General features: G+C 37.2%; 1 protein-coding gene across 1 annotated transcript; it reads right to left on the minus strand.

The window, feature by feature from the left end:
• Window positions 1-615: 615 nt before the first annotated feature.
• On the minus strand, window positions 616-9,898 carry LOC139116441 (uncharacterized). Its single transcript, XM_070679071.1, has 5 exons — window positions 9,713-9,898; window positions 8,209-8,259; window positions 6,741-6,849; window positions 3,028-3,130; window positions 616-1,311 (listed from the first exon to the last, which is right to left on the minus strand). Exons 2-5 carry the CDS (start codon window positions 8,240-8,242, stop codon window positions 1,219-1,221), a joined length of 339 nt encoding a protein of 112 aa, XP_070535172.1. The 5' UTR covers window positions 8,243-8,259; window positions 9,713-9,898; the 3' UTR covers window positions 616-1,218.
• Window positions 9,899-13,876: the final 3,978 nt, after the last annotated feature.

Consider the following 13,876-nt stretch of genomic DNA (forward strand, 5'->3'; position numbering starts at 1 on the left):
ACTGTTGATATTAAATCCAGTATTTTTGTTCTGTATCAGCTAATTTTATATTCAGACAATCTCATTTTCCCACACGGTAACTTTGGTGGAGCTAAGTACACCAATATGATTGAGACGAAATTGTTGGATAAAATCAAAATAATCTTTGGTTGCATTTCTATGAGCATTTCACCATAAACACGGTTGGAAGTAATTTTGGACAATTGGATCTTCATATTTTTCCAATTTCGGTTAGGCGCTTAATCTTCCCTGAAGTTCTATCATCGACGGCTTTCCTCCTCCCATTACCTATTTTCGGGTACCCATTGCCAGAAATTTTCTCCCCGCAAACCAAAATTTCTTCCCCGCCCACTGCAAATATTGCCTTTACTCCCGCTGAGTATGTTTTTGTAATTTGCCCGCTCGCTAAAATACTGCGGGCGGACATTTTTTGAGCTAACAGCTTCGTTGGCTCATAGACAGAGGCCCCTCTCTACTGTCTATGGTTGGTGGCACCTGCATAGTATTATACTAAAACCACTATCCTCACGACACTGAACAAAATTTCAGTCTGGCTCCTTCTTGAGTGCAGTCAGTGTCTGATAGTACTGAAAGTAATGTGCAACATGTAACAGCTACTGGTGTACAAAACCATTTAACTTTATTAGTAAAAATAATTAGTTAGCTATATACAATATTTTCAACGCACAGATACGGCATAATTTCTCGTCAATGTTGAAAATAGAATACGTGCAAAGCAGATGCTATTGGTGCAGTGCAGGCATTCTCCTTTGTCGTAATCAATGGCGCCCTCACAATCACGAGTTTGAGTGGGTGGTTAGGTAAGCCACGGTGGGTAAACACACGACTTCTGAACCTCATAGGCCTTTTACATGTTGAACAAGTTTCGTGTGAAAAGATTCTAAACATTGTAAGAGCCCAACAGTTGGGTTCATCAGTGTATTTCGTTATCTGCCGTGGAAAAGGTTTAATCTGATATTTTGAAGTTGTGTCACAAGCTCTTCCTTCACAACAATTAAAGATATCAAAGGTAGATCTTTGACTACTGTAACATAAGTGAATAGAGAAAATCTAGTACAAAGTTTGTCATACTGTTTTGGAAGTATTAAAGTGTCAGACGTAATATCTCCATTTTTCCCCGTCTCTTTTGTCAATTCAGATCGGTGTAACTTGTTTAAGAAATCCGTAGGGTCGTTGCTTGGGAGTCTGAACGCATTGTTATTCGGCACGAATCTTGACCGAACCATCGCGGCCACGCCACGTCACTGGTTCTTCTTTTCGAAGGCAAATTTTTATTGCGTCTTCTTCTACCTGCAAAGGGAAAGAAAATAGTATTTGAAAACGCTTCTGCGTAATTATTCCCTGGCTCTGAAACTTACAGTACATAACTTTGAAACTTAGAATACAAAAAATTTCTGCCTCGAATGTGAATTCTCGAAGTTATCGAACAACAACAAGCAGCACATGTCCGTTACTAAGACTTTAATTCAGCATACCTTTCGTAAGATATTTTTGTGACGTACAAACTCTCCTGAACAAAGTACGATAATTGTCTTTTCTAATACATGATTCAGGCTACAGTATAACAGAGGACTCTGTTATTCCCTAGTCACTCCACACAGGGAGGGACTGTGGTTACATACTTGCGCATAAGACAATCAAACGCATCAGATAATAGTAATATTGGCTACAGTGATAACACTTCGCGTAAGATTGTCAAAGGACAAATGCATAACACAGTGAGGGAGAAAAAGAAATCTTTACAGAACCATTGCTAGGGAACTGTTCAGTTTCTTCGGTCGGGGGGTTGATTATTTTTTGCCGACGTCAAAAAGTGGCTGACCCAATCCCAATTCCAGCTTTCTAAAATTTTCTTTTTTCACTTTGCTCTTTCTAAAATATGTCTTTGTATAAAACGTGTTGTGAATTGGTGCATGCTGCTTTCTTAAACCGATTTCTCGTATAGAAAACAGAAAAGAATCAGGAATTTGTCATGCTTTTCATGTCAACTGTAGATTTCATAATGATTAGTACACTTTGCAAAACAGACTTTCAATTTGCAAAACATCCATGTATCTCTGATATATATGTTTGATATATTAAAGTTACGCGCCCCGTAGAAAACTGTGACTGAATGATGCAATTTGTGGCTGGTATGATGCTTGGCATAAGAGGCTTTCAATTTGTGAACATCCAGATATCTCTGATATATATGTCTGATATATTAAAGCTATGCGCCCAAAGGGCGCGCCAAAAATGCAACTAAATGATGAAATTCGCGACTGGAACGGTGTATTTTAGGCAGGCAAGTATGACCCTGTGATATAATTAAAAAAACACACTGACCCCCCTCCATTTAGCATTTCAAAAACATGGTGACCCCATCACCAAAGTCAAACAGGGTGACCCCCACCATGAATCCATCGCCCCCAAGGCTGAAGAAACTGACCAGTCCCTAACATAAGACCAACGTACATGTAGTATAAATCTTTATTGGCAATACAAATCAGAGTCAAACGTTTGGAAATAAAATAGTAGCGACAAGAAATTTTGCCGTGAACAATACACCGCTACTCCAGCCCACCCCTAGGAGACGGACATGTGAACTATCCACTATGGTTAGTTTGTGATCCTCTGGTTTAGGTTGTTGCCCTAGGCCTATGTTTGTACAAAATGCATGTTTATGCAATGGTAGATGTGTAGATCTTAGCACGGTAGCCCCCAGACGTCTGGATATTTTTCCTACCTCTGTCGTTAAGTCATGTATTCTTGCTGGGATCGTGAACGCCGAATAGTTTCAAACCAATCGGATGTGTTGTTTTATGTATTGAACATTTTGCTTTCTCTACAGAGTACGATTAAGGTTGCGGATGCACACATAGTTTGAAATATCCATACGAATCTTTGATCCTCAAAATGGCTCTGCCGAGTAGGCCGGGGTGAAAAATATACCATTTGGTCCCCAGTAGCAGACACAAGAGATAAGAAACAAGAAATTAAAAGCCAGAAAGAAGATTAAAGCCTTACCTGATACGAACACTCATTTTTCACGATGGGTTTGTAGAGTGGTTTTCCGTTTGCCGCAAAGGCATACGTTTTCTTATTGTACTCCACTGTGACATCGAAAAAACTGTTGGCGAAAAACAGATTGACACAAACTTGGTTTAAGTCGGCTATTAAATTAAATAAAGTCAAATTTTCAGCAAGTCAAGCATTAATGCTACTGTCTGTGTGAAACGCTTTGACTGGGTTAACATCGCATGTGTAAAGACCCTGTCACACCTTGGTGATTTAGCCAGCGTATGCCAATGAATGAAAAATTGGCGAATACGCCGAATACTTTATGGATAAGTTTTGTATAAGTCAAGAGCACGCCGAAGCACGCTGGTATACGTCGTAGTACGCCGTTGTACGGCGAGGTCGTCGAAAAGTTTTTTTGCATGCACAAAACTTTTCGACGTATGCCAGAGTATTACGTTCCGCACACGCGGTCCATAAGTTGCAGGTAGGTTATGCGCTCGTTGACACACGTTGACATGCGTTACTTGTAAGTTACTCATAAGTTGAAATGCGTCAAGATAATTGTCTAACGTACCCAAAACGTATTTTAAACTGTGAGTACGTTATGAATACGCTATGTATATGCACCAAATTGAGAAATACATCTTAGTTCAGCGTTAGCCAGAGTTTTAGAGAATTTCGATACGTCGGCATACACTGGCAAAATCATCAAGGTGTGACAGAGCCCGAAGATTGACAGCATTCCTTAAAAATACAGATGGCAGCTTTGCATGCATTCTGAATTACATATTCGCATCGCTATCCGCAAACGTTCAATTAATACACAAAGCCAGCACGAGATTAGAAAAACGTCCACTCACTCAGATCATAGTGGCTCGTGGCGACAGTTCATCGTCGTAAACTACGCGCCTCTTTACGGCAACAGCTCAGCGCTACCCGTCAAGAGATTTTTGCGTAGGTCATCGGAGCGGAAATTATTGCTCTGGCTCGCGAGAATGCGACAGTTGAGCGGCGCTGCAATCTGATTAAAATCAGATGTAGAGTACGGCGACGTCTTCTTACGCGTACGCGGTATTCTCTCGCTGTCGCCTCTCACTACAGACGTCGCCGTACTCTACATCTGATTTTAATCAGATTGAGCGGCGCCGGTGACATTGTTATGTAGGTCATTTCCCCCACTCATGACCTGAGTTTAATTAATCTAGAACATTCTTAAGGTCACTGTCCTTCATGACCTTGAAGTCAATTAGTCATGTTTATAACTTTCTAGAAATTCAATTAGTCACAAATGGAGATATTTTTAGAGCAGTAATTAGCATATCAATAGACGTTCTAGATTGTTCTTATGTTCTCTTATTTAACCATTTAAGTATAAATACTGGGGTGGCATGATTTTCTATCAGACATTTGGGATTGTGTCTCTGACGTGTTACTATAAGACTTTGGAAACTTAAGTAGTATTAGTATTATTAGTATTAATTTCAAGACTTTTCAAGACCTTCACAGCAACACTGGATTTATTCTGTGGACTTCGTGCAACCTCAAGCCTGTAAGCCAAGGACTGCATCGGTCTGTCTCACTGCCTGATTCAGGAGCCTAATGCCGTCCCGGCTGAAATAAGTAGCCTGTAAACTTTTACAGTTTGTACTTTATCCCCTGACTTAGTGATTAGTTTTATTTTTCGTAATAAATTTAGTGTTAAAAGGAAATGGCTGAGTTCAGCGTTTTTATGGTTAGGGTTAGGGTTAGGGTTAGGGTTATGCTTAAGTTAGGGTTAGGGTTAGGGTTAGGGTTGGCTTACGTTAGGGTTAGGGTTAGGGTTAAGTCACTCCCTCCATATTTTCAAACATATAAATAATATATACATAAATAAATAAATAAATAAATAAATAAATAAATAAATAAATAAACTGCTCTTTATTGACAAATACAGACAAAACAGCTGTTCGCTATTATTTTATTAAAAATAACAAATAAACAAACACAAACACTTACACCCAAACAAACACAGACACTCAAAAACAAGGAGGAAGAGCTCCCTGTGGTACAACAAGCATAGTTATAGTTAGGTGACTGTTAGTCTGCACAAAATTCCATAATAAACAATGGCGATAAACATCATACCAGTACACAATGTACACTTACAGTGTGATAGTAATCAACTGGTGTTTGTTAACCTGTACACAATTTCAAAATGTTTATGTGGAACAATAAGTATTTTTTCAAACACTGAAAATTTCAAATGTTAAACTAAGAAAGTTACTGAGTATAACAAAGTATCTAGTTGACACTCAGAAAACAAATGCTCAACAGCTTGGTAAAAGTTGAAACTATTGTCTCTTTCATACAATTACAACTGTTGTAGTAAGAGGAGAGGGTAGCTGAATAAATCATAAAGCCTTGAGTATAAATTCTCCTTTAAGTGTCCCACGAGTCAAATAATCTAGTCCCGAGCACAGTTCCTGTTGAGTTAAATGGTCCATTAGGCTGTAACTTTCGGATATTTATTCAGAATTCTGTGTAGCGACTACTTTTTTAACCTACTCCCCACTGTATACTAAAATACCAAGTATTCTGCTTGTTAAGAAGGCATATACATGTGTAATTGCCATTGATATCTTTGGAAACTGAATTCTTATCCGGACTTTTAAAATGACCAAATCGTTTTGTAGCAGAAAAATGTTCAAGGTAAGAGTAACTTCAACTGCCTACGAAATATTTGGATCATTCAACGACGAACATTTCACTGTACCTGCTTTCCCCGTGCAGATGTTTTATTGTGATCAATCTTGGATTTGAATGGATTTGTCTTCACCAGCAAGACACACTAGACGATAGGGAGATTGTCTCCCGATCAGGAGACAAATTGACCCCCTGATCAGGAGAATTTCTCCCGATATGAAGACTTCTTTTGATAGGGTAGTTCTGCGCACTTTGATAGAGATTTGCGCATTTTGAAAGTGTACCAGTATGTTCATTATCAAATTTGAGGGTGGGCTTACATTGTTCTGAAAAAGATTACGTTCACTTTCTTTGCATATTTTCATATTTATTCAATAATAGCGATGTCTTCCGCAGAAAAGACATACAGCAATTGCCACTTACATGGATCACGTGGTTCCGACATGGAGTAACTCCGTTCGTACTTTTTACGTCAAAGTCATGTCCCAGAATTAAATCATTATAAACACTTAAACTGTTGCACGTTTAGGACAAAGTCTACTTATCGGGAGAATTCTTCACTTTCAGAGAAAAACTAATCGAATAGCTGTATCAAAATATAAGTAACATTTCTAGTAGGTCTTCCAATCAGTAATCACCCCTTTGGTCTTGTGTGCCTTGCTGCTCATGTTGTTCTACAGGCCATGAAAAGCGCTTAACTAGCTTATGGAATACAGTTTCGTTCCGATTTCCAAGCCAAACCGTCAAGATATTATCCGTCTTTTATGGAGACCAAAGCAATTTCACATCCTTACGCCGACATGTAAACTTGGAAGGAGAAAATCATCTTGTCATGAAAGGTCGATCCATCGCACTTCAAGAGGCTAGGTACAATAGGTGTACAAATAATTTTCTTTAAGACGCTTAATAGAAAAAATGGCTGTGCACAGATACCCTTATCTGAGGGGTCCCATAGTGTTATTATTGATGAAGTGAGCTCTGTTTTAGAACATCGAGTGACAGAACCATGGAAACACTGAGGACAACAAATTACTTACTTGTGTTCAAATTTAGCTTCGACTTTCACACCCCCTTCTCTCCACCATGACAAATCTGGGCATTCTGCTTTGATTTCGATGTCTCTTAAATTGTTGATTTCCGATATACCTGTTCGAAACAAGAATTGATAGAAAGTCGAAACAAGTGTGTCATGAAATCTGATCAGCCAGAAGCGACACGAAAATTCTGCTCTTGCTTGTCTTCTTGCCGCTGTGGTACGTACGTATGCATTGATGAACAAATGAAGGGAACTTTTGATGTTCCTAATTTGCATGTGTTTGTTTAAGTATGATGTAGGTGTGTACAGGTATACATGGACAAAAATGAGAACACCAACAGACTTTTTACCTGTCATCCTACAATGCATTGCAATGGTTTTATCTAACATCGTTTTCACATTCGATATCACAACAACAAAAACACACTGGTTTTGTTATTACGGTTTGTTGTACAAGAATAACGCAAATTTGCAATACCAAAAATGCTTCGTGTATTTTGTATCCATTGGCGACGAAAATACAGAGCAGGGCGTAACCTGCCACAGTGTTCTATAAGTAACAGATTCAAATCAAGTGTTGCTTGCATATTAATGAAGTTATGACATATCATTTTTTTCATATAACGGTTTCCCTACGGAGACAATAATGACAGTGTCGACATATATCAAGAAATACTGCACAAAATTTCGGGAAACTTTTCACAGATGACAATCTCAGAATATGGTGATGATACTGTAAGTGTCATCTCAACTATCTGCTCATTTGCATATTAAATGAACTTCTGTAATTACACTGATATTACTCCAAAATTACAGCATTAAATTTGATGAAACGTGCTACAGATGTTGATCTGATAGATTTATAATAGTAATGAGAAGCATTGAGCGGTGTCAAGTTAATAAATAGTCATTTGCATACTTTATGAAGTGTTGTAATTAGTCATATATCTCCGAACTAACTGCACCAAATTTGATGAAATCTGCTGCAGATACTGATCCGACAGATATCTGACTGAGTTGTAAAGCATTTAGCAGTGTGAAGTTACTTAAGGGTTCATTTACATATTTAATGAACTTTGTAATTAGGTAGATAACACTGAAATTACCGCATCCAATTCGGTGAAACCTGCTACAGATATTTATCTGATAAATATCTAATTGTACTGAGAAGCAGGGTCAAGTTAATAAATAGCTCATTTGCATGTTTTATGAAGTTTTGTAATCAGTCATATAACTCCGAAATAAATGCACCATACATACATACATACATACATACATACATACATACATACATACATACATACATACATACATACATACATACATACATACATACATACATACATACATACAGTGCATACATTAAATGCATACATATATTCGTACAGTTGTGATGTACAATTGTAGAATTTATGAAAAAGTGTGAAGACAAACAATTCTAGAGTTACTTGGCTAGTTGTTCTACTCACTTAAATCCATAAAATATATGACCGAGTCGTCCATGTCGAACTAGGGAAGTCCTGTGCGAAAAGATTAAATTTAGAGAATGAAACAATAAATGATTTATCTAGAGCGATTTTGCGTCAGCAATTTAGAATATAAATGCAAACCAAAGCATAAGATTCTTCTTCTTTATCTCAGTGAAGTTGCAAATTTGATGAGTGACAGTTTTGGTCTCCGTCAGCGTGATTGCTTGAGTCAGCGCAGTAAGCTGAACACCTCAAGCCAAGGTTCAGCTCACTTTGCTAAAACAGACTCCCAGTGTGCAGTATTGTGTTCGGCGTGACTATACATACAGTGAATTGCTTTGAAGCATTGGCATTAGACGAACTAGATATATTGTCTAAATCGAGGTATTGCCAACACTGCCAGGTGCAATTAAAAGCTAAGCGGTAACATGAGTCGATCATAAAAATCAACTCTGCAAAAGTTGCAACATTGTCTAGCGGGAGGTCAGACGTAGTCAAAACCCAATCCACACACATCAAGTCTGCTCAGAACGCAGTCACTTGTTGTTGCTTAGTTCAACAAAAAATAATTCTTCGACAAATTGCAATTAAATTACAGTATTGCAATTTTTAACCGGCACACAGAAATTCCAAAGTTCAAAAATTTGTAAATGTGACAGGCATTATAAAGCTGACAGCATACGTCCTGGACAGTTAGCCTCCCGCTGGACAATGTTTCAACTTTTGCAGAGTTGATTTTTTTATGATCGATTCAAGTTAGCGCTTAGCTATTAATTCACCTGAGAGTGTTGGCAACATCTCGATTTAGACAATCTGTCTAGTTCGTCCGATGCCAATGCTTCAAATCAATTCACTGTAATCTATCGAAATTATATAAACTAAGGACAAGTTTTGTGAGTGACTGAAATTGCAGGCAAGGTATACCTATGTATAAGCTTACACCGACACTTTTTGTAGGAGCAATTTTGAAAATCAATCATATACGTACGCTACGAAGTAGATTTCTTACGTACTGCCATGATAAGTCTGAAAAAATGCACGCCATATCTTAGATTTATCATTAGTCTCTGTTGGTTCACGGGCGTAGAAAATGGCTAAAGTTGTGTGGTCTGTATTGCTTTCGAACGGTGATCACAACAGCGGAGGTTCAAGGTTGGGGTGAGGTGGTATAAATTAAAGCTGTACGGAGAGCTCAAACAGCGGTGATACATACAACTGGGCAGCCGAGAGTTTAATATCAGATTGATAAGAAAGCACTAAAACTATAAAAGCTTATCTGTGGGGCGTATAAGTAGGCCCTGGTTTTAAAGCATGCTTAAAATAATAATGTGCACAAAGGCGTAGTACTTCTTCGGGTATTATTTGAAAACTGGTTATTTTCCGCTTCACGCTCGTTTAACCCTTTCACCACCATGGTTTGTCCCAAATCCATTGATTTCTATGGTAAAGTTGAACCTGTATACAGGGAACTGGGGGTGAAAGGGTTAAAAGACATTGTACTCACTTCTTGTATTCTCTGATGCTTGCTCACCGTGTTAGCTCTGCAAATGGTCTATAAAGAGTGGTCGAGGACTGTAAAATATAAATCAGCTAAAGTGTTTATGTGTAGAACTACGTGTGGTATGGTGTTTGAACAGTGTTAACGTCATTCGAGAACAATGCCTAGTGAATAAAGAAGTTGTTACCTCCATGCCCGATGTAAGCCAAACAATGACTTTCTTCGGTTGAGTGACTGTATATGTCATAAAATAATTGTTTAAGACATGTTATTCTGACTGTAATTCCTGAGGGCACAGTTGTTAATATATTTGTTTCACCTTCGAGGAAAGATTGATTTCGTGTTCAGGAACCGAATGTGTCTTAGTTTTTAGCTCACATTTGGTATATGTATATATATATATATATATATATATATATATATATATATATATATATATTATATATATATATATATATATATATAATATATATATATATATATATATATATGTATATGTATATATGTATATATATGTATGTATGTATGGTATATGTATATCTATCTATCTATCTATCTATCTATCTATCTATATATCTATCTATCTATATATCTATCTATATATATATATATATATATATATATATATATATATATATATATATATATATATATATATATATATATATATATATATACCAAAGACAGCTTATCATATAAGTTGAATCAGTCTCATTTGCATTTCAGTTGCAACTGTTGCATGTATTTCTTCCTGTCTGTCTCTGTGTCTGTCTGTCCGTCCGTCGATATTAAAAACTCAAAACCGCAGCACCTACCATTTTAAAATTTGGTGTTCAGGTGCACTCAGGCTGTGCGATGTTAATTTGTTCAAATGAACATATCACTGTCAAAAATATGCAAATGGGGTGATGAGGAAAAATTCTGCAAATTACTAAACTCTGTGACCGTAGGTCAGATTGGGTCGAAACGTGGTATGCAGGTTCCTGTAGGTATTCTAAATAAGGTGTATACAAATTGTGGTGAAATCTGGATGTTTGTATTTGGGGGGTAATTTTCAGTTTCCAGTTTTAAAAAAATCTTCTGCTCTGAAACGGCTTCTATAATTCCTTTTAAAGTTGGGACGCATGTTCCTTGGGATGATATCAGTCAGGTTTATTCAAATTATGGCGAAATTTTCATCTTTGTAATTTTGGGGCAATTTTTCCAATCTTTGGTGAATGTTTTTAACCATTTGTCTTATAGCTTTGATATTTAGTATACAGGTTCATAGGGTTGATCAAAATTTAAATATTCAAATTTCGATGAAATCTGCAATTTTGTATTTCGTGTTTTATTTTTAACAGTTTCGGTAAAACAATTTGTTTCTCAAAAACTACTTGTCTGATAGCTTTGATACATTAAGCTGACATATTCCTACGGATCGGGCAAATACTTAGTAGTCTATTAAATCCTAAAAAATCTAACAAAGCCATCAAATGATGCAACAAAATACGTCATCAACCAATACTTGCTGGAATTCTAATAAAGCATGACCAAAAGAGAGAGAGGGTTGTAGAAACATGTTAGGGAGTGCAGTGTCCATAGAAACACAAAGTAAGACTTCTAAGTTGATATTCTGTACCGACAGGAATGCATAAAAAATCATTTGTAGAACCAAAATAACCACAAAATGAGATTAACATAAGTTGTCAATTTGACAGGAAAGATTGTTGGTATAAAACAACGGCAAATTTCAGTAATATATTACCAATCTTTGAAGAGAAAAGCGATGCAGATCCATTAGGATCAAACACATCCACTTAGCATAGAATTCAAAATCCTCCCGTCAGGTACCCTTTGCGCGTAAAAACTTATACAAAAAGTATTTTATTCCTTCTCCTGTGGCAGTTTTAAACTCGGAATTATATACTTAATTTATTGAAGTTTTTTCCAGATTGTGTATATGTGTGTGTTTTCATGGCAGGAAAGATTGTTGGTATAAAAGAACTGCAACTTTCAGTAATATATTACCAATCTGAATTTTATACGTAATTTATTGAATTTTTTCCAGATTGTGTATATGTGTGTGTGTTTTTATTGTAAGTCAGGAGGTTTGTGGTGCCTAGAGAAAGTTTTCCATTTGTGCGTGTTTCATTGATGGACATTAAAGTAATTTGAATTGAATTGTATTGAACCTTTTGGCACAGTTTGCTAATCCTGCAAAACAGAGTTTATACAAGCGTTTGATTGACGATCGGTTCAAATCGCCAACGGTCATTGATTCCCCACCACCAACGCTCGAATTTCCTAGAAAAATCGTCTTCTAGTCGCGTTAGAATTTGAATATAACCACAGAGTTCGGTCGGCAGCAGCTTCGCGCTGACCGCTTGGCAGTCTGTCTGCGTTTTTGCCAGAAAAAAACTAAAAAGTGGCATTTTCTGGAGCGTGTGCCGGCGTGTTGCCTGTTTGGTGTCCACTTACACAATGTACGCCGCCACAGCTTTGCGCCCTTTTAAAGGGAGGCTCCGTCTTTGTATTGATATTATATATATATATATATATATATATATATAATATATATATATATATATATATATATATATATATATATATACATATATACACACCTATAAAGTTCGATTGTAAAAAATAACATAGACTGTCATACAAAAGTTGAGATGTTGAGAAAAGGTCAGCAAAAATAGAAGCGACTACTGTGAGAAACATTGCCTCTATTCTCACTGGCCTGAGTCGCGGCGTGACTTGTTTTATTGTACGCCTGAGCATAAAGGTTTTACTTTCTACGATCTCTATTCCTTAGAGACTTGCCCATATCATGGCGTAGAAACAAGATTTTTACCTCCATGACCATATACGGTATCAAGAGGACAAGCTCGGGCATGTTTGAATGTTGTTACCATACTTATTCATCTTTTTCTGCTTATAACCTTGAACACTTTACTGAAACGTCTTCAAGTTTTAAGATTCACACACTATGACAATCTATTTGGAGATGTTCCACCTAGGAGTAGGTACAAAGGGTGTGTGTGTCTGTTCCGATGAAATGTCCCATTGATCAAATAGTTGTGGTCGCGGTTTAACACCCAGGGGCGGTAAGAGATCGTGAGAAAGCAACGAGTTAAAAGCCAAACAATGACTGTCATCGGTTGAGTGACTCTAATCATAACAATAGAAGATTGTTGAAGACGCTGTTATTCTGGCTACAATTCCTGAGGGCACAGGTGTTAATTTATTTGTTTTCCCCTATTAGGAAAGATTGATTTCTCAGGGGCTGTGAGAGGTCGTTAGAAAGCAACGAGTTAAAGTCTAACCACCGGGAACTCAGAAATATTGTTGTTGTTGTTGTTGTTGTTGTTGTCGTCGTCTGTATTTTTGTTTATGATTATGTTACTCGTGTTGTTGTTGACCAATAAAATTCAATTACCATAACTATTGTTTTATGGTCTAGAATTTTATTGGTCAACAGCAACACGACTAATATACACACAAACAACAACAATACAAACAACAACAACATTAAAACCCATATTTCTGAGTTCCTTGTGGTCAAACTTCACCATTAATAGCAAACTTTTACTTTGCGTTGGAGCTAGTACATATTAATTGTCTCTTTGTCGAAGTAAAAAACCTCTTTGTCGAAGTAAAAAAACAGATCCTGCAACTGACATAAGAGGTATGTAACCCCGAGGTAGCACTTGTTAAGACAACTGGTAGGGGTGTGCGGCCATACGTAAAAATCCCAGGGCACATTTTAGATCAAAATGTTTATTATTTTAAGACACCATTTTAGACCTCTATGACCTTTTGTTGTTGATCAAGGTCAAAAGTCATGATGCCGAAATTTCCAAAACGTTATGGGGTAAAAACCAAGAATTTGCATTACCGACTTACTGGCAAAGTCTATACCGCATTTATGTTATTGCTGGTGAAGCTATAGTTTGTCAAAAACATTTCCGGGAATACTAAGAGATTCGGGTGAAGCAACATGTTCACTTCAGCTAAATTTGGTCCATCTTCTGAAAATTATCAGTTGTCACTACTTACAGTGTGACTGGGTTTTGAAATTCCGAACCACAAGTAGCCCGGCCGTTCGTCAGTAAAGCTCTGGCTCATACATGCGGCTATGGCCGAGCTGTCGTGAAAAACACTGTAGCCATGCACTGTTTGGGT

This window comes from Ptychodera flava, chromosome 17 (genome assembly GCF_041260155.1).
Source record: "Ptychodera flava strain L36383 chromosome 17, AS_Pfla_20210202, whole genome shotgun sequence".
Lineage (NCBI taxonomy): Eukaryota > Metazoa > Hemichordata > Enteropneusta > Ptychoderidae > Ptychodera > Ptychodera flava.

What these genes read in the sequence shown, in the direction of transcription:
- LOC139116441 (XM_070679071.1), bottom strand. Translation starts at nt 8,242, where the DNA reads ATGGACGACTCGGTCATATATTTTATGGATTTAA. An exon ending in GAAGCTAAATTTGAACACAA is followed by an intron (nt 3,131 to 6,740) that starts GTAAGTAATTTG and finishes TTTCGCCAACAG; the next exon opens with TTTTTTCGATGTCACAGTGG. An exon ending in AAAATGAGTGTTCGTATCAG is followed by an intron (nt 1,312 to 3,027) that starts GTAAGGCTTTAA and finishes TTCCCTTTGCAG; the next exon opens with GTAGAAGAAGACGCAATAAA.